This window comes from Corvus hawaiiensis, chromosome 15 (genome assembly GCF_020740725.1).
Source record: "Corvus hawaiiensis isolate bCorHaw1 chromosome 15, bCorHaw1.pri.cur, whole genome shotgun sequence".
NCBI classification, from domain to species: domain Eukaryota; kingdom Metazoa; phylum Chordata; class Aves; order Passeriformes; family Corvidae; genus Corvus; species Corvus hawaiiensis.
The window spans coordinates 11,104,919-11,128,979 of NC_063227.1; the positions used below are offsets into that span (position 1 = coordinate 11,104,919).

At 46.9% G+C, this 24,061-nt stretch overlaps 1 protein-coding gene across 7 annotated transcripts in view; it reads right to left on the reverse strand.

Annotated features, from left to right (window-relative positions):
* ACSL6 (acyl-CoA synthetase long chain family member 6) overlaps nt 1-24,061 on the reverse strand; it is a 63,475-nt gene that overhangs the window by 21,265 nt on the left and 18,149 nt on the right. For 6 of the 7 annotated variants that reach the window (XM_048319661.1, XM_048319657.1, XM_048319659.1 and 3 more), the window contains 8 exons: nt 11,480-11,700; nt 9,773-9,887; nt 8,904-8,968; nt 8,399-8,500; nt 8,178-8,277; nt 7,311-7,489; nt 6,747-6,779; nt 5,679-5,730 (listed from right to left, as the gene is read on the reverse strand). In XM_048319661.1, the coding sequence (XP_048175618.1) occupies nt 5,679-5,730; nt 6,747-6,779; nt 7,311-7,489; nt 8,178-8,277; nt 8,399-8,500; nt 8,904-8,968; nt 9,773-9,887; nt 11,480-11,674 (841 nt within the window). In that variant the 5' untranslated portion in view covers nt 11,675-11,700. The remainder of the gene's footprint in view (nt 1-5,678; nt 5,731-6,746; nt 6,780-7,310; nt 7,490-8,177; nt 8,278-8,398; nt 8,501-8,903; nt 8,969-9,772; nt 9,888-11,479; nt 11,701-24,061) is intronic. The other variant, XM_048319663.1, reaches the window with a different exon arrangement.

A 24,061-nucleotide genomic window follows, 5' to 3' on the forward strand; every position in this document is an offset into this window, starting at 1 on the left:
AGTATGTTTCAGCACAGGAAAATACGTTTCATCCTCTCATTTCAGAGCAGTTTGAGGGCTTTGTTGCTGGCAGCCCTCCATTGTGGGCATGGGCAGAGACATGGGCACACTCAGCACTGAACCCTGTGCCCTGCTAGCACCATCAACATCACTCTTACTCAACCTCCCAAATAATTAAAGGCAGGCACAAACAGCAGTAGCAATTGTTGCATACATTTATTGCAATAGAGCAGGATATTTTTAACACAATTGTAGTGGGTTAAACCTGAGTTGATGGGCAGTCTTTTAGACTAATGACGCTTCTCACAATGTACATATTTAACCCGCACAAAAAGGCGGGAATTGCCCTTGGTCCAAACTCGCCTGCCAGAAGGTGGGGGGGCCTCCGAGCCTCTGGGCCCCACCGGGCCGAGCTGAGCCGAGCCAAGCCGAGCCGAGCTGAGGCCTCTACCCACATCCTCTTTTCCCAACGCCACAGCACAGACCCTGGGCTGCTGGGGGGGAACTATCCCAGAGCCGCAGGCAGCTAAAACCAGCCATGGACTGCCACACAGCTAAACCCATCCAGCGCGGCTTCTGGGGACAGCACACCTCGTGCTGAACTGAAGAAGACACCATGCAGCCAGCATGGAGCGAGGCTTTCTCCACCGTAAAGCCTGAACAAGAAGACTCTTCAACGTGGCGGCTTCAGAGTCAAAGAGAAGGAGAAAGTGAGTCCTGTGGGACGGAGCTGGAAATGGCGACGGGAGAAAAGAGGGCGGTGCTGCGTTTTTCACATGTAGCTTAAAATACTTCTTGCATGCCATAGTAAGAAACTAATATCACAAGCTGTTTGTCGCTTTAATCCATTTGAAGTACATGGGGGGGATGAAAAAGTCACACGTGGCCCATGAAAATTGTGAAGAGTGCCTATGCCAGGCTATATAGAAGCATTGAGAGGCTTTTTTAGAGACTTGTGGTGAACAAAGCCTTTGTGTTCAGGCCAAAATAACTCATCCTTAAAAAGATTAATGACTCCATGTGATAGCCTATGTTTGGCAGTGTGAAGGACCTGTGAGATTTTAATGGAAGAGATGTTTTACACCACAGCAGATTGTTTCTTTCCGGGCCGGTCTGCTGTTGGTGGCAGTTTGGGAACCATGTGCAGCTGAAGAAAACCCTTTTTTCCTTAAGCATATGAAAGAGACTTATCAAGAACTGCAACACTGACTAAAATCCCATGTTCGGTTACCCTTTGTGTGAGTTGGGTAAAAGGAGGGAAGTGCTGGAAAGGGGGAGGGGGTTTGCTTTAATTTCTTGTTATTACTTGTTATTTACTTTTAATTCTATTAGTAATAAAACTCTTTCTTTGTACTGCAACTGTTTAATTTTTCTGCCTGCTTTGCTTTCTCCTAATGCTTATCTCACAGAAGGAACATAAGTAAGTAATAGATATTCTGAACCATACCACTACACTCAATTGGTGTTTCTGCCTGGTTTACAAACTGAACCCTCTACAACAATATATTATACTGAAAATCCCTATTTGCTGTTCCAAGTGCCCTGAGTAATTCAGTCCCAAACACTTGCAGATGAACATGGTGCACAGGAGGCTGGTTTGGTCTCGTCCTCATCCGAAGCTCAGGGATGAGGCTGACAGCTTTGCCAGCCACAGCTGTGCCCATCCTAACATGTTGAACCAGCAGGCTCACAGGTGCCAAATCAGCCTGGCAGGTTATTTTCACAGCTGGGTGCACACATGGATCCAGGCTTCAAGAAAAGTCCATGAACAGGTGTCAGTTGTACATACACACCATGACTCAAAAATCACTTGTGTTACTGAGTTGTGTCCAGCCAAATACATGTGCTCAGCCCCTGCAGTTCTAGAAGCAGCTGTGCTCCTGCAGCATCGCACAGCTCAGGCACCAGTAGAGAGGATGTGCTTAGTACTGGTTTGGAAACTCAAAACTGTGTCCTCTGGCACAGATATGGTTCCTACACCTTGACAAAATTCTTCAGACTTTTTTTGGAGGATTTCAAGTGTTCAGTGCCAGGCTGGGTGGGGCTTGGAGCAAACCCGTCTAGGTGAATGTGTCCCTTGCTATGGCTGGGAATGGGAACTAGACATGCTTTAAAGGTCCCTTCCAAGCCAAACTATTCTGTGACTCTATGAGATTTCTCAGATGTTTGACTCATTTACTCACTCCACCTCTGACTTGAATGCAGATTCAGTATGTCTGCCATGCCTGGAAGCATGTGAAATGTGAACATCCTAGCTCCTTCCTCTGCATCCCTCCTGTGCAGGCTCAACATCCTGGACAGGCTGCAGTGATAATGGTGTCTAAGCAGAGCAGCAGTGTTGGAGCCAGGAGAGCCTCCATCAGGAGAAATCCAGAACAAACCATGCTGCTATGGGATAGCTGCAGCTTTTTGGGTTGGAGGACTCCTGTAAATTTTAACCTTCCTTAGTAGTTCTTTTTTAGTAAAACAGCAAAATGGGTGCCCCTTTCTATGACCCATTTCCCAGAATTACCACTTTGAGAGAAGGTTGGCAGTGATGCTGCTTCTCTATTTTAAAAAATCAATGCCATTTCTGTAACACTACTCTTGTTTGAATTTCCTCACAAAGACAGACCCAGTGAGTGTCTGAGTGTCCTGTTACAGAATGGATGCCCTGCAATCCATTAATAGCCTGGGAATGTCAATTCCTCTTTATCTTGGTGCCAGGTTTGTTTGACAGTTCTTATAAACAATAGAAGAACCTTTAAAAAAATAGAAGAACCTTTTCCACATTGCCAAATGGGTCTCTCAAGTGCTCCAGCACTAATTTGATGGTGTGATCTGTTGGGGAAGATGAAACAGGAAAGCCTTGTAAATATGATTGCCTGACAAAAGATTTTGGGAATATGAAAACTACAGGCAACATCGAAATGAAAGCCACTTTTGAAATACCAAGTCTTAGTTACTGAACAACTAGAAAACAATGGTATGGCCACTGAAGTAATCCCCTCTTGATGGAACAATACCCTCTGCTTGCAAACAGGTCCAAGGGTCAGAGCAGACCCTACTAGCTCAGCAGAAGGGGTCCAAAGAGTAGTTTTTAGAAGTTAAGATGTAACACTCTATGGTAATATAAGAACTCTTATAGGCTGTATGTAAATGCTATAGGATTTGTATCTTGTATTAGATTGGTTAGTGACAATTAGAATATTCAGTACAGAAGATGATTTATTGTATTGTAACCAGGACTTCAGACATTCCTCTCTTCCACTTCTACTCTTGCTCTTACTCTTGCTCTTACACTCTCTCTCTCACCCGTTCACTCTCTTGCTCTCTTGGGCCTGCTCAGAGCTGAGTCTACCAGCTCTGAGCAGTGCCCCAATACCCACGCCCTTTACAATAAACCCCATGTGTCCCAAGACCTGCCTATAGAGATCTCTCGTCTCCATCCATCACCGTCTACGTCCGGCCGTCCCGACTGGACCCCAGAACCCTTAACCTACAGTGATCCATCAGCATTCTGGGATGTAAGCACTTTCCTCCCCTGGGGAGCTCTAGCAAAAAGGAATATGCACTGCCAGGCTGGGAGAAACCACTGGGAAGCCATTTTTGTCCACCTGGTAGTGGATCCTTGAGGGAATGACAGTTGATTTCTCTGGAGTAACCAACATGAAAAATTGTATCCTGACAGTTTGGGGATATCTGTGTGCCTTTGGCCCATTTCCAAGTGCTGATGGCTTCTTGGCACAACCATGAAAGTTGGTCTTGTCATCCAAGCTCAGCAACCTCAGCCTCTCTTTTCTCCCTGGGGAGGCATTGGGGCATGTGGTCCTATCAAAGAAAAGCAAGTGTTAAAGTCTGCTTCTGGGGAATTCTTTCCAATTCTACAATTTTCAGGTGATAAATTCTACAGCAGAGATTTATTTCACACCATACAAAAATATTTAGAGCCCTTTGGAATTGGAAAAGCCCTAGAGAACATGTCCTTTGGAAGAAAATTCTAAATTTGGTCACTAAAAATTACATGGGCTATATAAAACTCCTACATCAAAGCACAATGTGGAAAACAGACCAGAGTGTTGATGCAACCTCTGGAAAAGGCAGAGAGTGACATGCAAAGTCCTGCAGCAGCAGAGGATGGGCTCATGGGTCACAAAGCATTGTTATGAGAGAGTTCAGTTCAAGATGATTTGCAAAATTGGAAATCTCTGGTTTGGACAGGAGAAGGGAAATGAGCTTCCTGGTTGTCCTATTTCTGTAACTCTGGGCATGTTTCTAAGAAAAGCACAAAATCAGAAACTGGCCCTTGATTGCATCTGCAAATAAAAAAAAAGAAAATCAAAATAAACCTTCTCTATGCAGAATTTCTTATTTAGAAATAAAAGTATCAACAAAAAAGTGACTTGAAAAAATAATTGCTCTGCACTTGAACATCTACAAAAACACACTGTGCCCTGCTGTATCCATGGCATAGCTCCTTCAGTTTCCTACTGCTCCCATTTATGCCTGGCCACTTTGCACTCACTCTGTACATAGCTGTGACGTTCATGTCCTGCACTGAGTTCAGCCTTTTCCATTTAGGAATTCCCAGTGCTGGAACAGAGCAGAGTTCCAGGCTCCTCTCCCTCAGTGCTCTGCCCTGGGCAGTATGAAGTGCAGATCTCAAAACTACAGACCATCCACAAAGGCCCCTTTTAAAACGTCTTGAGCTTGTATTTGGAGTTGATAAAGCAGTTGCCTACCTGGTCTGAAGCACAAGTCTTCTCTGAGAGGTGGAGGATGAAGGTGTTCCTTCGTGCTCAGCCTGACCCGCCAACTGAGTGGCACCAGCAGCTTCCAGCATCTTCTGCTGAGACCAAACTGAGGATGCTTTGGGGTAGGACCAAGCATTAGGCAATCCCAAGAGCACAGGTGGATCAGGAAGAGCTGCTCCAGCAGTCCCTGGAGCATGGACCTTCCCCACAGGCAAGTGTAAAAGCAGTTTCCTAAGCAGTGATGCATTGTTCCTCTGCCCATACAGCTTTTAGGGAGATGTTATGGAGGCTGAGTTCTCAAGAGTAGGAAACTCCTGCAAGCTGATGAAGACCAGGGTCTGGAGAGAGGAGAAAGCACTATCTCTGCTAAGAACTGGTAAGAAAATGATGCTGCTCCTCTCTCCAAGAAAAAGAGGTCAGCAGCAGATGAGTGCCAGTCCCATGGGCTGCCCAGGCTCTTCCTGAACCTCCCCAGCAGTTGGTGTCATGAGCAGCACATAAGAAGAGGAGAAAGAGGTGACAAGGACCTTGGTGAGGCTGGAGACATCAATGTGCTTAGGATACAGAGAATGGAAAGCTGTGGAACCACTTTTTAGAGTTTTGGGTATTTTTTTAAAACATTTGCAAAAGATAAATACCAACCAACCAAGTGCTTCACAACTACACAGGAAAATGGGAAGCAGACACATGGGTGGATTTTCAGACAACTGGAAAATCATACTGGCAAAGTGTATGTCAGAGAATTCAATTGAAAAATAAATATATTGTTATTTTTAATTTGCAATCTATAGATTTGAATCTATATACCTATATATTCTTAAATATTAAAAATGCCTAGAACTATCATTGCCATATCATAACAACAAGTTTGCATGTATTGAGGTGGGATTAATAATTAATTTCATAAGATATTCCAACATTTCAAGATTCAAATTACTTTTTTACCTGTAGTGCCACTAGTAAAACAGACAATTGACAGATCTTCTGGTCGAGGAGGCTAAAAATACAAAAGGAAAATAAGAAAATCACATCAGTGAAATGCAGAAGTGTCAGTAGTAGAGACTGTTGACATTGTAGAAACCTAAAGATCAAACCAATTATGTTTTTGCTCTGACATAAAAAGGTGTTATTCCCCTCAGCAAATATAAAAGACCATCATAAAACTCTTTTTACCAGATTTCTTTAGTTGATGCTCTATTCCTCCCTTTATGCTGTGCTCCAGATGCACTAAGGGCATGCTGTAGTGGTAGGAAGACTTTGGTGGAATATTTGTCTTGCAGTTAGTATTTTCCAAGCCACCACCTCTATCTGTAGATGTGTGGGACAACTTGAGATAATTCATCAATTTCCAGGTCAGTTCTGGAAAGAACTCCACAACAGGGGACAAGATTCCAAAGCTGATTGTTCCCATTTCCAGCAGCATCTCTGTATTCTCAGCACCACTGCATACGTGTGCTATTTTGGGTCACAAATGACTAAATAAACAGCTTGAACATCAGAAGCTGCTTTTGAGAGTTTTGTACGAGTATGAGCAGCCAGTGAAAAATATCAAAGCAATTTTCCCAAAATATCCCCTATAAATACTGCCAAGCAGTATCTCTAAACTATAGAAGCCCCAGCAGACAGTGAAGGGTACAGAGACATTCCTCCAGTGCCACCAGGGTAAGGTAGTGGAATTAGGGTAGCTTAACAACAGGATTTAATTACTGTCCCATTAACATGTGCATAGCAGGATGAGCTATCTCATTTAAGTATTCCAGGTAGAGGGAATAAAGCAAATACTGCACATTGTTCCCTACGGGAGTGGTGAGGCCCTGGCACAGGTTGCCCAGAGAATCTGTGGCTGCCCCATCCTTGGAAGTGTTCAAGGCCAGGTTGGACAGGACTTAAAGCAACCTGGTCTAAGCATCCATGGAAGGTGTCCCTGCCCATGGCAGAGGGTTGGAATGAGGTGAGCTTTAAGGTCCCTTCTGATGCAGTTTTAAGGGGGAAAAGCAACATGCCAACACTCACCACAGGCACATGTCGACTCTCACGGCCACAGTCCTGGAAGAGATTAAAGTAACAAAAGTGATTTCCACTTTAATTCCTGCAGTGTAACCCACTTGCTAATAATCTGCAAACCACTAAGGGAGAACATGAGCTAAAGCAGACAAATTAATAGCTGGCACTGAGGCCATCTTTATTATTCTGAGTTTCTTGCCTTAACTTCAGTGCCTTCCTTGGATTTCAAGTAGTGTTTGGGTTGGTTGAGCTGCATCCAGGGTGTTTCAAACAAGTGTGAGGCTGTAGGCTTATGTGTAGGAGGACAGTGTCTCAAATAACAACCCCCTTCCCATGCTTAAATAGCAGCTGACAGCACATTTGAGGATAAAGAACTGAACTGTTGGCTCTGCTATCTACAATGAATAACATCAAGAGGCAAGTGCACCAAGCATCAGTATTATCAGCCACAAGCTGCTCTTTTGTGCTCTCCAAACACTGAATCTGGCACACAATTCACAAGTCCCTGTACATTGTACTGTCTTTTTACAGATATTACAAAAAATAGTAAAAGGAGAGGGAGAGCAAACTCACCTCCACCTCCTGCATGGTCTGGATGTGAACCCCACAGCGCTTCCCTCTCTCCATCAGCTCCTTCTCAAATGGGTCCATCAGGATGATGGAGCTCAGGCCTGGTGTTTCTCTCCTCTCCACATGGTCAAGGAGTATCCTGGCTTTTTCAGGCTTGTCACAAATGACCGTGGAAATGTCAGCTGAAAGAAAAGCAGCCAAACAAGCTGTTTGCAGTAAATGTTTTTTAATGCAAGACTGTGGCTCATAGCTAACACTATATCACTTCTGATAGTCACTCCAGGCTACACCAGAAATCCCAGCATATAAAACATGCCTCTCTTGAAAAATGAGAAAAAATTGCAACCTTAGCTAACCTAAATCAATGCCAAAGTGGTAGCTGACATTATTCTGGGATTCAGTTCAAAATATTAAAATTGGTCCCCACATGGATTAAAAGATTGAGGAGGCAAAATATCAAGCAACACAGGAGTGGGTGGCCGTGGAGTAATTCCCGCATCCAGAGCAACCCCTATCCAAGGTTATGCGTGTCTGGGTATGTGGAAAATGCAACAGAGGGAACCCTGACCCAGCACAGGGACACCCAGCTCCTCAGGAACTTCTCTAAGTGAATTCAAGACACTCAAGTATAATCACAATGCCCCATCCCTGGAAGTGTTCAAGGCCAGGTTGGATGGGCCTTGGAGCAACCTGGTCTAGTGAAAGGTGTCCCTGCCAATGAAGAAAAGTTGGAATCAGATGAGCTTTAAGGTCCCTTCCAACCCAAACCATTCTAGAATTCTATGATCATCTGTTTTTTAGAAGCAGAAAATGAACCATTCTGAGCAACAAAACTGATTTCTGGGAAGATCACATCAGTTTTGATTTTACCTGTGTTGACAATGTACCGAATGGCTCCAGGACCTAAGGTGTCATACAGGGGAACCACCACCATGGAGTAGGTGTAGCAAGCCAGCTCAGAGATGATCCACTGCAGGAGGACATGGAAGCGCAAAGGTGAAAAGGGGCCATGGGAGCAGATATAACTTGAGAACAAGCTGACAGGTCAGGAACATTATTACTACAATATCAAGTTGGACTTAAAATCTCACCTCTGGACGGTTTTGAGCGAAGACACCAATGAACTGTTTTGTGGATGGCTTGCAGCCCTGCTGCAAAAGGCCCGAACCCAGAGCTTCTGCTCTTTCAGCCACCTGGAATTTGGAGAGGACAAAATACATGAAAAAAGAGGAAAATAAACAATACCAAATCAGGCAAAGCTTAGACGGAGGCTCTCAAATTATTGTATTTCCTATCTAGAAGTCCAATTTTTATGTTATCATGAACCATCATTAGCTGACTAGCAACTGATGTAGTTGGCAATGCCCCATGGCTCCAGAGAGCCTCGGTGCTGCTTTCAGGAGTGGACTCATGGCATGGAGCCAGCCTGTGAAAGCCAACACACCCATGTAACACCTCGATGTGCCCAGGTGGGGACACTGGGAAGCATCACATGGTGCATGAGCAACCTCCTGGTCTAACGTGCAGGCACCCCAACACCCCTTCTTGTGTTGGGCAGGGGAAGAGGATGCACAGCAGGTGTCACCTCCAGCTCACCTCCTTGTAGGACAGCCACTGGTAGGGCTGCTTGGGCTTCCTGAACCCCAGGCAGGGGCCGTTCTCTGAAAGACACAAGCAGAGATGGTGAGTTACAGGGGGCAGTGCCAGGAGTTTTTACATGTGGGGCCACAATGTGGGGGAGCCCTCCAGGAGTAAATCCATAGTTATTGGGCTGGTTCTCACAGCAATCCCCAGCAAATTACACACACAAGTGCATCTGATGGGAGACTAAATGCTAGGATCCCCCAAAAAGGCTTCAATCCTCCCCACTGATAGCAGCAATTTGCCCCAAACAGCCTCTTTAAAAGGCTTCTCCAAAGGTCACATGAGCATTAGTGTTTGATGAGGGCCCTCATCCCAAACACTAGCTCCCACTACTTGTGCTGCCTTTTGATTAAAAAAGGTAAAAACTACTGTATTTAGCCCAGCCTACTCTGGAGGAGGGTAAAACAACACGCAGCAGTGCGTGACTGGATGAAAATTTGAAAAGTTTGAGTAATGTACTAATGGTACCTATTTGCAGAAATCCATTCCTCCATACACCTACCGAGTTCTTTATTTACCCCTGTCTTGTGGGGCAGAATATCTGCAGTTCCACTGGGGTTTTTTATGGTACCAAAAATAATAATCTGACCATGACATTGTTGTATCCAATGAGGCAGGACACCATAAACAGCAGACACAGAAATAGTTATGATAGAGCAGGGAAGAGTCATCATGGCTTTTTGGAGCAGGAAGTGATGTCTCTCAAGTGTATGAGAGCTATGTGATGATTCCATTGACCATGGGATTAGGTCATCTGCATGGCTTGGTCCCCCACCTCTCCCAACTTCTGCTCCTAGGCCTCCTCACCACCGTGCTCTCACCAGAGATGCTGAATCCCCTCCTGAAGACCTCATACATGGTCCTGGCATCATCGTAGTAGTGTGTCAGCAGCTGCGGGCTGTCCCCGATCACCGAGCGGCGCGCCCCAGCCAGGCCCTGCATGAGACAAGGTGACACAAGGTGACACAGCCATCAGTACTGCTCGAGGGGTGGGAGATGGGGAAAGCCCCACCATAAAGCAGCACACTCCCCAAATTCCAGCAAGACCTCTGTGACCACCACCTGCCCCAAGACCCAAAGGGATGTGAGAGGAGGGACATTTACCTCAGCACCTCAGGAGAACCCTCTGCTCATAGAGGAGCACTTGTCTCAGCTCACTGTCACAGGAGATCATTGATATTTCCCAAGGGAATTTAATAAGGAATTGTGGATCTGGAAGTAATGGAGTGGAGATGTGCTGGGGGAAGCAACTGCTGTGCGCTCCACAGGTTTCCAGGACTAGCACCATGAGCACCTCCACAAGGACATCCAGGCCAACATGAAGGACAGACTAAGGCAGAGGCCAGCCCACAGTGCATGAGCTCGGTAGAGGTGTTTTAGGAGTTGGCAGCCAGGGTGAGAATGACCAAACTAGGACTGCACTGGGAGCCAGAAAAAAGTCTAATTAAAGGTTCCCTAACCACAGTGAAAAACTGTAAATTCCTCCCACCCTTTTAAAAAGCTGTTGGAATTAAAGACAATAACGTCTTAGAGGGAACATCACAAAAGGCTTTAAAAATTCTCCTCCTGCTTTCAGATATTAAAATAAGTAGAGACAATTTTCAGAAATATTTCTATTCTTTAAAACAGAGCTGCATCATTAAACTTTAAAGTCTTTTACAAGCATAAAAAGTAATAACTCCTCAGCCTCTAAGCATGGATTCAGGTTTACTTTTCTTTACTGTTACCAAGTTTGCAGCACCAAACTCAGCAATGGGCACACATGAAGAGTGCCAGATGATCTGGTCTCACCAGCTGTTGCCTTTCAGTTGTTTCTCCCATGCAATGGCAGTGCCTCTAATCTTTGGCCACGGATGGTTACAAAGCTAAGACCAAAATTTTACTGAAAATCTAAGAGAATAAATTAACATGCTGTATTCTAGTTTTTCAGTTTACAGAAAAAGGTGAATTAAGGGGTGAAATGATCCCTGGCACAGTGCATTACATGGCTGATTTCAGGATGAGGTTGGGGAACTACTGAAACAACAACAACAAAAAAGCCTTCCTGGCATCCCCTGTGGACATAGGTCTGTAGAAACGAGTCCAGAGCAGACCATGAAGGTGATTAGAGGGATGGGACACCTACCCTATGAGGAAATGCTGAGAGAGTTGGGGTTGTTCAGCCTGAAGAGAAGGGTCTGGGGAGACCTTAATGAAGGAGGCATACTTTTTACAAGGGCACATAGTGGCAGAACAAGAAGTAGTGGCATCACACTGAAATAAAGTAGGTTTAAAATAGATATTAGGAAGAAATTCTCCCCTGTGAGGGTGGTGAGGCCCTGGCACAGGGTGCCCAGAGAAGCTGTGGCTGCCCCATCCCTGAAAGTGTTAAAGGCCAGGCTGGATGGGGCTTGGAGCAGCCTGGTCTGATGCCAATGGCAGGAGGTTGGAATGAGATGATCTTTAAGGTCCCTTCCAACCCAAACCATTCTATGACTTCCAGGCATGCAAATCTCAGGGAAAGCCAGCCGGGGTTGCCCTGGCCTCACCTCGACTTCCTCCGACTGCATGCGCAGGTCGCAGGGCGGCTTCACGGCCCTGGGCCGGCTGGCAAACCAGTAGGCAACAACAGCCGCAAAGGCACCAATGCCCACCAGAGCTGTGGCTGGTAGGTTGCGGAAGAACTGGCTGAGGTCATCGAACTCAGGGAGCCGCAGACTCCGCAGGATTTCCTGAGCCTGCATCTTCTCCACCAGCGAAACGGCAAACTCTGCAAGAGCCAGAAGGATGGGTCAAGTCAGATGAGGTCAGTCTGCGGATGGGTAGGGGCAGCACAGGTCGCTGGGAAGGGGAGAACGTGCTTTGCCTCATCAGCCATCACAGACACCCTGCTCTGCTGAGCTGTGGGGCTGCCTGCCAATAGCCGCCCTAACTGAGGAAAACAGCATCTGTGGAAGAGATAGAAGAAAGGAGGAAGCATCCATAGCAGAGTGAGCAGGAGCAGACAGCTCACTCCCTAAGGACAACCAAGTACCAATGTACAGGAGGTAATGCAGCTGCAGTTATCTGGAGTGAGTTATGCTGGGCCAAGCTCTGGGATCCAGCTACAACCCCTCAGGGCTGCAAGAAGCTTTCTCTACCTTCCCTGAGCAGGACTGCACAGACAGTCTGGTTGTGCTGGGCTCACAGAGCGGGAGCTTCTCCTGGGAAAGGCAAGGTCACACTGTGGATCAGGCATCGATCTAGACTCTGCCACAGCAGGTTGCCTTGCTTTTCCCTTTTGCACATACAGACACAGCCATCAGAGAGAAGGAGCCAGGCAGGTGGCTTGCTGCTCCAGAGTGAGAGATCAGGATGTCCTCAGGGGACTCGTGTTTGGGTGTTGAGTACACAAGGAACATTTTAAAGAACTCCTGTTTACAGTGATGGCCCCATATCAACTCCCCACTGGGGAGTCTCCAGTATCGGCCAGCCCTCTGAGAGATGAGCCAAGAAGGTGCTGCCCAGGGGAATCCAAACAGTTAAGGTTTCCCACAGCTCTCTTTATGACTTTACAAGAGTCAAGGTCTTAAAAGAGTTTTTCAGCCACATGAAACCAGGCAGCCCCTTCCCTCTTGCCCTCTGGCCTCGCTCCAGCTTGTCGAGCTACATGGCTTCACTTCCATGAGGGGGCCAGGACTTCCCACACAACAGCACCACTAACACAAACCAGCTTTTTTCCTCCTGGGAACAGTGTCTGGGCTGCACTATCCTGAAGTCCTGAAGGTCAGGACTACCCTCTAGTAGCCTTCTCCTGTGTTTGTGCCAAGTGAGCATTGGGACTGGCACAGGCCAGGCGGTGAACAGAGGTGCACCCCTCACATGAGGCTCTGGAGGAGGTTTGTAAGTTTGCACAAGAAAAAAACCAACATAACAAACAATTAACCTCACTCACTTTTGGGTTACGAAATGGTGAGGACAACAGCGAGGGGACAGCAATACCGAGCCCATGCTCAGAGTCATCCATCTCCCTCCTGAGGGCTCTGGCCCAAACATCCCTCTGCCCCATGGTCCCTGATGCTGGCCCAGCATCCCACGGTCACCTCTGCTCCCAGAGAACACCCAACTGTGCAAACCCTCTGGGACCATGACCAGCCTCTTCAAGAGTGGTTGAATCCCTCCAATAAAGACATCCAGATGATGATACTGGGAAATACCCACACAGAAGACAATTTTCTCCTGAGATTTGAGTGTTTTTTCAGAAATCCCTACATGTGATAAAATACTGACTGTGCAACTGCAATGATGTTAGCATGAACTGTGAGGGTGGTGAGGCACTAGCACAGGTTGCCCAGAGAAGCTGTGGATGCCCCATCCCTGGAAGTGTTCAAGGACAGGATGGACAGAGCTTGGAGGAACCTGGTATATGGAAGGAGTCCCTAGACATGGCAGAGCAGTTGGAACTGAATGGGCTTTAGGGTCCCTTTCAAACCAAACCATTCTGGGATACATTGATTCTATGAACTGAGACAAGAGTACTGGTTTCTCCCCTAAATATTTCTTGACACCGGACTATGAAAAGCAGCCTGACAAACACACTTTTACTACAAAAACTGGGAGAGCTTACCGAGGGCGCTATTCATTTGCTGATGAATTGCCTATTTGTGCAAAAAGCATTTCAGCAAGTCCCAATTAAGACTGTCTGCTCCCAGAAACAGCCTGTCCCACCAAAAGCAGCCACCCAGTTTGCTAGTTACACTGAAATCTTGAGAATTACTCCCTCAACAGCAGCCTGGAAGTGCTGTTTTGTATCCATCCGTGCAGTTAAGTTGAAAGTGGAAAGCTGGGAAGGCGCCTGTGGGAACAGCACTGTCATGAGGGGATGCCTGGCTACAGCCACATGCTTCTGTCCTGCTCAGCTGCAGGGATTGCCTGGGGGGAAGTGGGACCAGGCCATTACATCTGTCTGGGTGGAGGGCATCCACGGACATCTAGAGCTCATAGCATCAACAGAAGGATCATGAGAGTCAGGGCTGCAATTTCTGTTCACATTCAATTTTGGCACTGCAGAGTTCACAAAACTTGCCTTTTGCAACAGTTAATCCTGGGTTTTGCATCCCAAAGGGATTCATGATGAGTCCATACTTGATCTGCTTGGAGCAGCCAACCTGCCCTGGGATGGTGGCCAGGATAGGGGCCCAGGTGTGTTTGGGATGATCAGGGAGAACTGCCTCACCCCCTCCCTATACCTACAGAAAGAGGGGTCAGGAGTGCCTGGATCACAGCCTCCTCTGACGAGTCAAGACAAGCAGGTGAGCACCTCATGGTCACATGCGCTGGGAGTACATTTCTCATGTGCTCAGGAAAATAAATAATAGCAATTTAAACCCAGCACAGTTGGGCTGAGTTACCCATCAGGAAGGCAGCGTTGCACCCCAGAGTGCACAGCAACCAGCTGCTGCTGTCACCTTGGGCCCAGGATCAGCAGCAGGATGCTCTCCACACCCTTTCTCCACATTTCTGTTACCTTTGTGGCCCATTTCTGCTACTTCTTGGCCCCACTTCTGTTGCACACTGCTGCAGTGCATGTTCCCCACAAGCAAGCGGCCCTGGGTGCCAGCAAGCAGAGCATGGCACCCATGTATGTGGCACATGGAAACACTGACATTTATTCCAAACAGCACTTCGCATCACTGGATTTCTAAAATATTCCCATGGCAAAGAAAAGAGAAACAAATATGCAGGGAAGGACAGAAAAAAGTGGTTTTGAGGAAGGAAGAAGTGCTGGAGAGGTGCCAAGAGAGCACAGCCATGGATGAGAGCTGGGGGTGCCTGGCACAGGCGAACTTCCCAGCTGGGGTCTGGGCTGAGCAGGACTCCTGCAGCCTCTGGGCAGCCAGCAGTGACACTGGGCTCCAGGTCAGCCACCAGCCTGTGCTCACAGCAATCACCCCTGCAACAAGGCTTAATTAATTATTTTGGTAACAAACGGCTCTCTTGTGTGATTTAGTTTTCATTTTTTTCTGCTGGAAGTGATTCTGTAACTCCAGTCAACGGAGTCCAGTGACATAAGCCAGTGTGCTAACAGCCTCAGACTACTGGTGTATGCCTAATGCAATCAAAATTTTACTGGTCCTGTGCAGCCACACAATCACATTCTTCCTACCATTCCATCAGTGCCTGCTTGGGAAGAACAACTCCTACTGGGACATCCGTATCCTCCTGCCCCCCTGCATTCACAGTGGGATGGGGAAGAAGCAGGTGATTCATTTTATCCTGGAAAATGGGCAAAGTGTCCCATTACCCTTTGTTCAAGCCCCAAAAAAGGTTATTTACATTAGACTTCATAGCACAAAACCAAAACCAAATAAGCAGCTGTTCAATACGTCTGAGAGACTTAACTGTTTGCAGTGGGGAACTATGAAGCAGAGCCAGTGACATGTAATGGCTCAGAGCCCGCATACCCTCCGCTTCTCTCAGAGCAAGCTGGAATATTCTGTCAGCTGGCAATCACCACGGATCCGTGTCCTTGGGCACGGCACTGGCTGCTCACTCATTTCACTGAGGAAACAGAATTTACAGGATCTGAAATATATCAATCCAGAGAGGCAGATGTACAGGGATTTCACTCCAGTGAAACACTACAAGCTTTTTGAACTCTTTTCTCATGTTCAGTTCTGCAGAGCTCAGATCCTGAGATTTATAGTTGTTTTCCTGAAATGTGGTCAGTGACAGAAGATTTGCACAAAGAAGTATCCAGCAAAACTTGGAGCACTCTCCCTCACCTTCCTGTGCAGAAGAAAAACATGCCTTGTGCTCTGTGCAGAGGGTTCAGGGGACTTTGCGATAGGGATTCAAATCACAAATGGCACTCAAATTATGACTATAACAGTACAAGAGAGTCTCCATTTACCATGGGGAAAGGGAACGTCAGCATTCGCAGGGACACATAAAGCTGTTAGTCAGATTGCATCACTGGAAACCATTTGTTTATTTAAATGAAAGCTCTTGCAATAATTAACATCTTTATGCAAACATGCACAGAGGCTGCCACAGCCATGCAGTCAGAGGCATTTGGGGATGTTGTGTATTGCTTGCGGAGTATAAACATTATTATTTTTCCTTTTTCTCCAAACTCCGTGTAGGCATGCAGTGGGACATCAACCCTGGGAGGAGCCTCTGCCATTAAATGCAGCTCAGGTACTTCTGACCTTCTCCAGCTTGGCCAGGGAGCTCCTGGGACACCAGGAGCTGTGACAGCTGAGACAGCTGACACAGGCTGTGAATTCCTAATCACTGCTGTAATTAAAACCAGAGAGCTGATTCCAAGTCAGTCTCTGCTCTGCGACTCCACAAGTTTCTCTGTGTGGACACAGAGGATGAGAAGCTGGATGAGCCTTCAGTTCTAATCCTGAGGCCACTGTGGGTTGGGGTTGGGCTCAGGTGAGGAAGGGGGACACTGACCACTCTGCAGCAGGCTGGGTTCACATTTCTCTAGATTTTACGGGAACAAGTGATCTAATGAGGTCTCCCACCACAGACTGTGTTGTGCCTCAGCCACAAATGCAATATCCAGCTTCATCCAAACTTGCAGATTTTTTTCTCACTCGTTGTACTTACACGGGAAAATTTGGAAAACTCATGGCACTTGGCCACCTTTCTATTTTCAACAAGTTTAAGATCAGGTCAATTTATTCTCTGTTTTAATGGTTCTACACTATAGTGTTTAGGGAAATGGTAATGCCATGCTTTACAGCAGGGTGAAGCCAGTGTTAATTACAGAGAGAAAATGCCATTATGTATTTGTTGGCATTACAGAGAGATACTGAAAACCTTACAGAACAATTCCCTGCTGTGAGACAGGAAGCCAGGCAGTCTTCAAGCTTGTAAACTGCCTGGGAAAGAGTAAAGGGTGTGATAAACATAAAGGGGAAAATAGGAACACCAGAAGTATCTGAAACTATGAAAGATTCACTGTGTGGAAATCCAGTAAGCAGCCCCAAAATGAAGCAGGAGACAAGCAATACTCAGCTCACATAGTTTTGCAGGACTCCTAACAGCTTCTGTCCCACACCTGCAATTGTGGTATAAACACATCACCACAACAGTGACCCAAAACATTTCACTGCTTGTCCTGCATCCCTCCAGAGCAGCCTGGGCAGGAGTGACCCCACAGCCCTGACCCACCACACATACTTGGATGCATGTACAGGGACCCTCTGTACTCTGCAAGGGGTAATCAGCCACACCTGGGATTCAGCAATTACTAGGATTATTGATCAAGCCAAGGCTAATACTACTTAAAACTTTCTGAAACCATACCTGCTTTTGCTCCTCTGAAGTGACCTATCTCACTATAGCCCTTTTCCTCATTTAATGTCTCTCACCTTCAGACACATCACCCTAAGCCAACTCCCACAGCCTCCACATGATGTATTGCTGCTTTGATTTTAGGGACAGTGCATTTTCATAAAAACTGTGTTTTCCATTTAAAAAATGCCCCCTAACTACCAAAACCAGACCAAACGGAACTCTTACAGGTGCTTAATTTTACCCACTGAGCAAAATAATTGCCTCCCCCCGTGCACGACCACAATTACTGTGTTTTACTTAGATCACACAATTCTTTGCAGGGTCAAATAATAATCAAGGACTCAAAGCCAAGGCATTTGGCCTCATTGACTATGGTTACACTATAACTCAATGAGTTGTAATTGGGAAGGGGAAAAAAAAGAGGAGGGAAAAAAGGAACTGGTTTAGAGATAAAATTGCTTTTTTTGGATTATTATGCCAGTGCTCAGGCAACATAAGAGAGGGTGAGAGGCGACAGATAGCAAACAAGGGAGGAAAGGCACACAGTGCCTGCGAGGCTGTAGCACTTCTCCAGGGAGCAGGCACTGGAGAAGCACCCCATGATCAAGAAATGTTATAAAAGCAGTTTGTAACTTTTATATTTTTATTTTTACTAACGAAGAATATCCTTCTCCCTTTCCTTTGAGAATCAGACCCATTCAATCTGTGAAACTGGCCTTTTGCCAACAAGACTATTAAAGAACAGGGTTTCAGTGGTACATAAGCCTCTTTAGCTCAAATTGCTTTTGTGCCAGCAGAGCCAGCTGGGGGCTCAGTGCACCCTGAACTCAGGGTCTGGGGTGTGGGAGCAGACATGGGGCTGCAGCAATGCCAACTGCCTCCCCATTCACCCTCTCTCAGTGCCCTCCCACCCACTCAGCAAGGCAGTTATCCTCAATGGAGAAAGGCTTTGCATCCAGGTCAAGCCTTGGATCTGCAGGAGAAAAATAAGGCAAATAAACTTCATGGCAAGGAGGCCAGCCTTGCTTTCCTGTGACCTCTGGTGAGTGAGTGAGTGAGTGAGTGAGTGGGGAGAGCACAGGGATGGATGAAAGAGACCAGTTCAGCATCAGCATGTGGTTGGGGCTGTGGTATAAACTTGGCCAAGTGGTGTATTATTTTTTTAGGAGAGACAGGGAGTGTCACTCAGGACAGAAAAAAATGTCTCAGAGAAAAGGCTGCTAAAGTACTGGGTCCCATTTATATATGGTATATACACACATACAATTATATATCTGCATGCGTGGATGTAAATGCTTGTGTGTGCATGTGCATATATATAAAATATAAATAAAAAGTAGAATTTCCCCTTACTCTGAGTGACTGATGGTTAACAGCACTAATTGCATAATAACCATGTGCCCCTAGCATTACTGTAGTCATCTCACTCCTTAAAAAACTCTGACTAAATAGTTGGTGCATTAACAGCCTGGGTGTGACCATGGGACCACAATTCCCCATGGTTCCTGGGGACGGAGCTAGTGGCAGATCACAGCACTGGGCTCAGGGGCTTTGCTGACCCTCCAGCTCCCATCCAGCTTCCTGACAATCCCAATCCCAAAGGCAGAGACAAAGGCTGGGAATCTCCAAGCAACCAGAGGAGCAGCACTGGCCTCTGCTCCCTCCTGCTCTGCCCAGTTGGGAAATGCATTTGCAAAACACAAGATCTTTGCAAGCATCCACTAAAAAGGGAAAAATGCTAACAAGGAGCTCAATGTCCTGAAAGAGCCCAGTAATCACATGTAAATAGAAGTATTTAAAGTATCTAAAATATCTACAGCATATCAGTCCCTTGCCAAGAAAAATTATTCAATAAATAATTCAGTGCTGTGTGGAGATCTTACTTTAGACATTTGAGATCTTTCAGAGAGCAAAATCCAGTCCCCAGCTGTCTGGAAATGCCCCTTGCTCAAAGCCATGCACAGAACATCAACTCATCCTCATCCCTCTGCATCAGGTCCCTCTTCATCCACTGATACCAAATCCTCGTGGAAAGCTTCATCCACCATCCCACACCTTCTCACCCACTCAGCACAGCTCAAACATGTGGACCAACCTAAAAATACCTTTTGCACCCGTGAGCAGAGCGGTGCAGCAGCCCTTGGAAGCCACCATGACTCACACATACGGAAAAGCCATGACTGGGAATCTGGTCCAAATCTGCCACTTGTCTGGATAACAAAGCATAAGGAAGCCTATGCAAGCATTTTAAGTTTCCTCCCAAAAGGGAAAAGCTCAATAGCTCTGCTGTCTCTGAAGTCTATCAGTTGCCTAAGGCACAGTAACAAAAAAGCTCCTCCAACTGCTAACATTCTTAAAATGTTACCCAGCACCAGCATGAGCCAGAGTCACGAGGTGTCATTGACCAGGCTAAAAACCACAGCCTGTGGTTGCAGAGGATGGAGTTCAGATGGGAAAACCTACCCAGGATATTTTTGTACACTATCCCCCTCATCATAGTCATCTTGTTCCCCTTATGCCAGTGTAGCTTCTGTGTGCTCACACCAAGTGGGCTCAGGCCATTCCTCCAAGCTAAAATAGAACCCAGCCAGAAGGAAAATCAAACCCCCAAATTTGTGGGGTTTTCTGGCTTTTTGTCTTCAGCTCTCTGGAGCCTGCTCACATAACTGTGCCAAAATCAGCACAGGGGCTGCAAAGTTCCATCTGGGGAAACCAGAGCCTGATCCCTCCCTGTCTGCTTGCCTGGCTCACAGGCAGCATAGTCCACAGGAACATCGAATTGAGGTGATTAAAGCAGGAGAGAATTTGCCCCTCAGCCTTACAGCAAAGCTTGCAGGTGGCAGTGAACCCTGCACATGTTTGCTGGGGCTCATGTTGAAGTGCCATGTGCTGCTGGCATTGTCACACGTAACTGGATCCTGACACTGCATCGCGGGGCTGCTTTTGCCACGGCTGAGGCTCCGTTCTGGACACTGCTCACAGAACACCTGCAAAGCTGCACCCTTCCCAGAAGTACCCATGAGCAGTTGTAAGCTTCAGTTCCTGTGAAGAATGACATTTGTTGGGTTGGGTTTGGGCTTTTTTTACTTTTTAGTGACATTGATGGTTGATTGTCCCATATAATATATAATTCCTGAATACTCTGTGTCAGGCAGCAAACAAACAGCTTAAAGAATGGCTTAAAAATAGTTATCTGGGGCAGAGTACAAAGAGAAGCACTGAATGGAGAGGGAGAAGGGAGCTAGCTGAACCCCTGACAGCTGGCTTGGCAGAGCAGAGATGTGAAGGTGCTTTGCAAAGAGCTTGATGGCTTGTTCCCAGGGAAAGTTTTTATGTTCACCTTTAAATATTGGATTTAAATAAACCTTAGTACTGTCTGTAGAGGCCCTGGTCCAGCTAAGAACCCCAGTCACCTGAAGGCTCTGCAGCAGTGTCAGTGCTGGACAGTGCAGAGGTGCAGGGACCACATGGGGACTTACCCTTCAATGCACCCACGTGGGGTGTACTCCCCTCCTCAGCTCACTGTCCGGCTCATTTTCTCCACATGAACATGCCATAGCCAGGCCCTCTGTGGCCATCTCACTCTACAAAGCCCCTAGCCCATGGCTGGGTGGAGGCAAGGAGATTTTGGGTGAAATGCTAGGCAGGGAAGAAGCTGGTCCACAAGCATGCATTGCCCTGGCTGTTGAGGGCTGGTTTTGCTGTCCCCACATCAGGTCACTGCCAGACAAGCACACACATGTAGGCAAATCCCTGCGCTGCCAGTTCCCAGCTCTCCATGACCATTCACACCCTGCCCTTGGCTGCATCTGGAGGGTTACTGTGTGAGACTGGTCACAGTGATACAGGGATGGTTGAAGGGACAGTCCTGGCCCTGGTTGCTCTCCTGCTGCATGCACAAACTGCACAGATCTAATTCCTGCTGGCTTCTGGCAGAGTGGGATGGATGACCCCAACCGACAACACTGCTGGACAGGGGCATGAGGGTCCCCTCGCCTTATGCCCACACTGGGGCACATGGCTGTTGGCACAGAACTAACTGTCCTGCTATAGTATCAGAAAAAGTGGTTAGTTTACAAGCAAATCCCCACCTGGCATGATCAGATGGCATCCTGGTCCCAGGGTAGGGTAATGTCCTCCCTGCATGACTCCCTGACCCACAGTTAGAGCACAACTCGGTGGAGCCCACACAGGCTGGGATGCTCCACTGTATTCCAGGCCTGCCAGGGCAAGGAGTCCTCTTGACCATCTGCCCCTTCCATCACTCCCACACCTACCCTGCCTTCCCCAGGCACCAGCACAGGTATTTGTGCACCAGTCCAGGGGTACTGATCCAGCTGCAAACCTTTTTGGGTTCACTGCTGCCATTTCTTTTGGCAGCAGTACCAGAATAAAGTGGTTTCTGAATAACACTCTGAGGATCCTGCCAGCCAATTGCATTCAGGCAAGCATGGGAATGCTTCATCCAAAGTGACACAGAAAACTAAACAACCTTGTAAGAGAAAAACTTCCATAATGCTTAAGACATGATGTTGGGGAAGATGAAACAGGAAAGCCTTATAAATATGATTGCCTGACAAAAGATTTTGGGAATATGAAAACTACAGGCAACATCGAAATGAAAGCCACTTCTGAAATACCAAGTCTTAGTTACTGAACAACTGGAAAACAATGGTATGGCCGACTGAAGGTAATCCCCTCTTGATGGAACAATACCCTCTGCTTGCAGGCAGGTCCAAGGGTCAGAGCAGACCCTACTAGCTCAGCAGAAGGGGTCCAAAAAGTAGTTTTCAGAAGTTAAGATGTAACACTCTATGGTAATATAAGAACTCTTATAGGCTGTATGTAAATGCTATAGGATTTGTATCTTGTATTAGATTGGTTAGTGACAATTAGAATATTCAGTACAGAAGATGATTTATTGTATTGTAACCAGGACTTCAGACACTTCCATTCTCTCTCTCTCACTTCCACTCCTGCTCTTACTTCCACTCTTGCTCTTACACTCTCTCTCTCTCTCTCTCACCCGTTTACTCTCTTGCTCTCTTGGGCCTGCTCAGAGCTGAGTCTACCAGCTCTGAGCAGTGCCCCAATACCCACGCCCTTTACAATAAACCCCATGTGTCCCAAGACCTGCCTATAGAGATCTCTCGTCTCCGTCACTGACCGTCCCATCCGTCCCGCCAGTAACCTACAACATGACACAGTGGCATACCCGGAGTTAGTCCTGTAGAGGATAGGGGAGAACAGGAATGTTTTTAATACCACTTCCAAGCCAGGTGCTAGCATTGTCTCTCTGACAGCTCAGACTGGACCAAAACACTTGGTCAAACTTCAATTTTGTGTTGCCTTCTGCAATATCAACAGTTATGTAGCAAGTGTTCACAGCAGGGCTAAGTAGGCCAGACTGCAGCTGGCATTGCCTCCAGCCACGAAGATCCTGGAAATCTGGCCTGTTGCTGTCTCAGGATGCTGCCTGTGCATTATCACACCACAGATTTTCATCTTCTGCTGCAGATGTAGAGAGAGACCTCACAGCTTGGGCCATATCATAGCTAAACACTACCTTTACTATTAGAAGGAGCATTTTTCTTTATGCCAATCTTACAGCTTGAAGAGCTCCAATACTTACTGCATTTAAAGCAAAACCATACGAAAAAGGAGAGGAATTAAAGGCTCTGCCAGCTCTGTGTCAAACACGTGCCCATGAGGACAGTGTTACAACTGTCACACTGGAAACTGAAACGAGAAAATGACATCGAAAATGGGAGCTCACAAAAAAGTAACAGTAGTGTCACTAACTATAACAAATGCAGTTGTATCCCTCTCTTAGAGTAAGCTGACCATAATTAGACCAGGTTAATTACCAAGAAAGTGCCTTGCAAGTCCATGGAATCACAAATGGCATGGGTTGGAAGGGACATGGAAGATCATCCAACCATCCCACATACAAGGGGCAGAGATGCCCCTCACTAGGTCAGATTGCTCACAGCTCCATCCAACCTGGCCCTGTAGTTGTAGTGCTTTTCTGAAGGACCCTGTCTGCACAGATGGGAAGGAGTGAGGGGATCCCAAAAGTAAAGTACATGTGGAGAGAGTTTTATCCAGACCCTGTGCACACAGAATGTTACTGCCTGAATCTGCTCCAGGTTTTATCCCAAAACAAACCAGAAACTGAAGGCAGCTTTGAAAGCTGTTCAAAGCTTATTTGTCAACCTTGCAGTAAGGGGCAAGAAAATAAAGAGGCAGGCCATGTGCCAAAAACCCAAAGGAAAGCAACTCCCCCCTCCCACGGCAAGTGGGGGACAGGAGCAGGGACAGCAGTTGGGGCAGGAGCAGCATGATGCAGCAGCCTTGCCCACTGCACAGACCTGCTGGCTCCTGCCATGCCCTCTGCCTGCCTGCACCCTGTGCCAGTAGCCTCCGGTCAGAACTGAAACACACAGCCTGCAAATAGCCAGAGCTTCTCAAAATAATCTCACCATGCTTTTAAAGGAACACAACTTGACGTTTCTCTCTTGCATGAGATCAGTAAAACCAGAGTGATTACTGCAGAAAGGGCCATGGCATTAGGGACACTCTCACTGCCCGGGTGCAGAAAGTTTTCCAAGGAGGCCCCACAATGCGCACAGCCACCTCTGCAGCTGTACCTGGGACCATGCCTGACCTACCACACAGTACACTTCCAGGAGCAGGCAGGGACCCCGCACCTTCCAGGAGGGTCTCTGAAACTACTGAAAGCAATATCTTCCCATTTTCTTCACATCCCCAACCCTTTCTGTCCCCAGCATGCCAAAGGATGGGATGCACCAGCAACATGCACGTAACATCACAACACA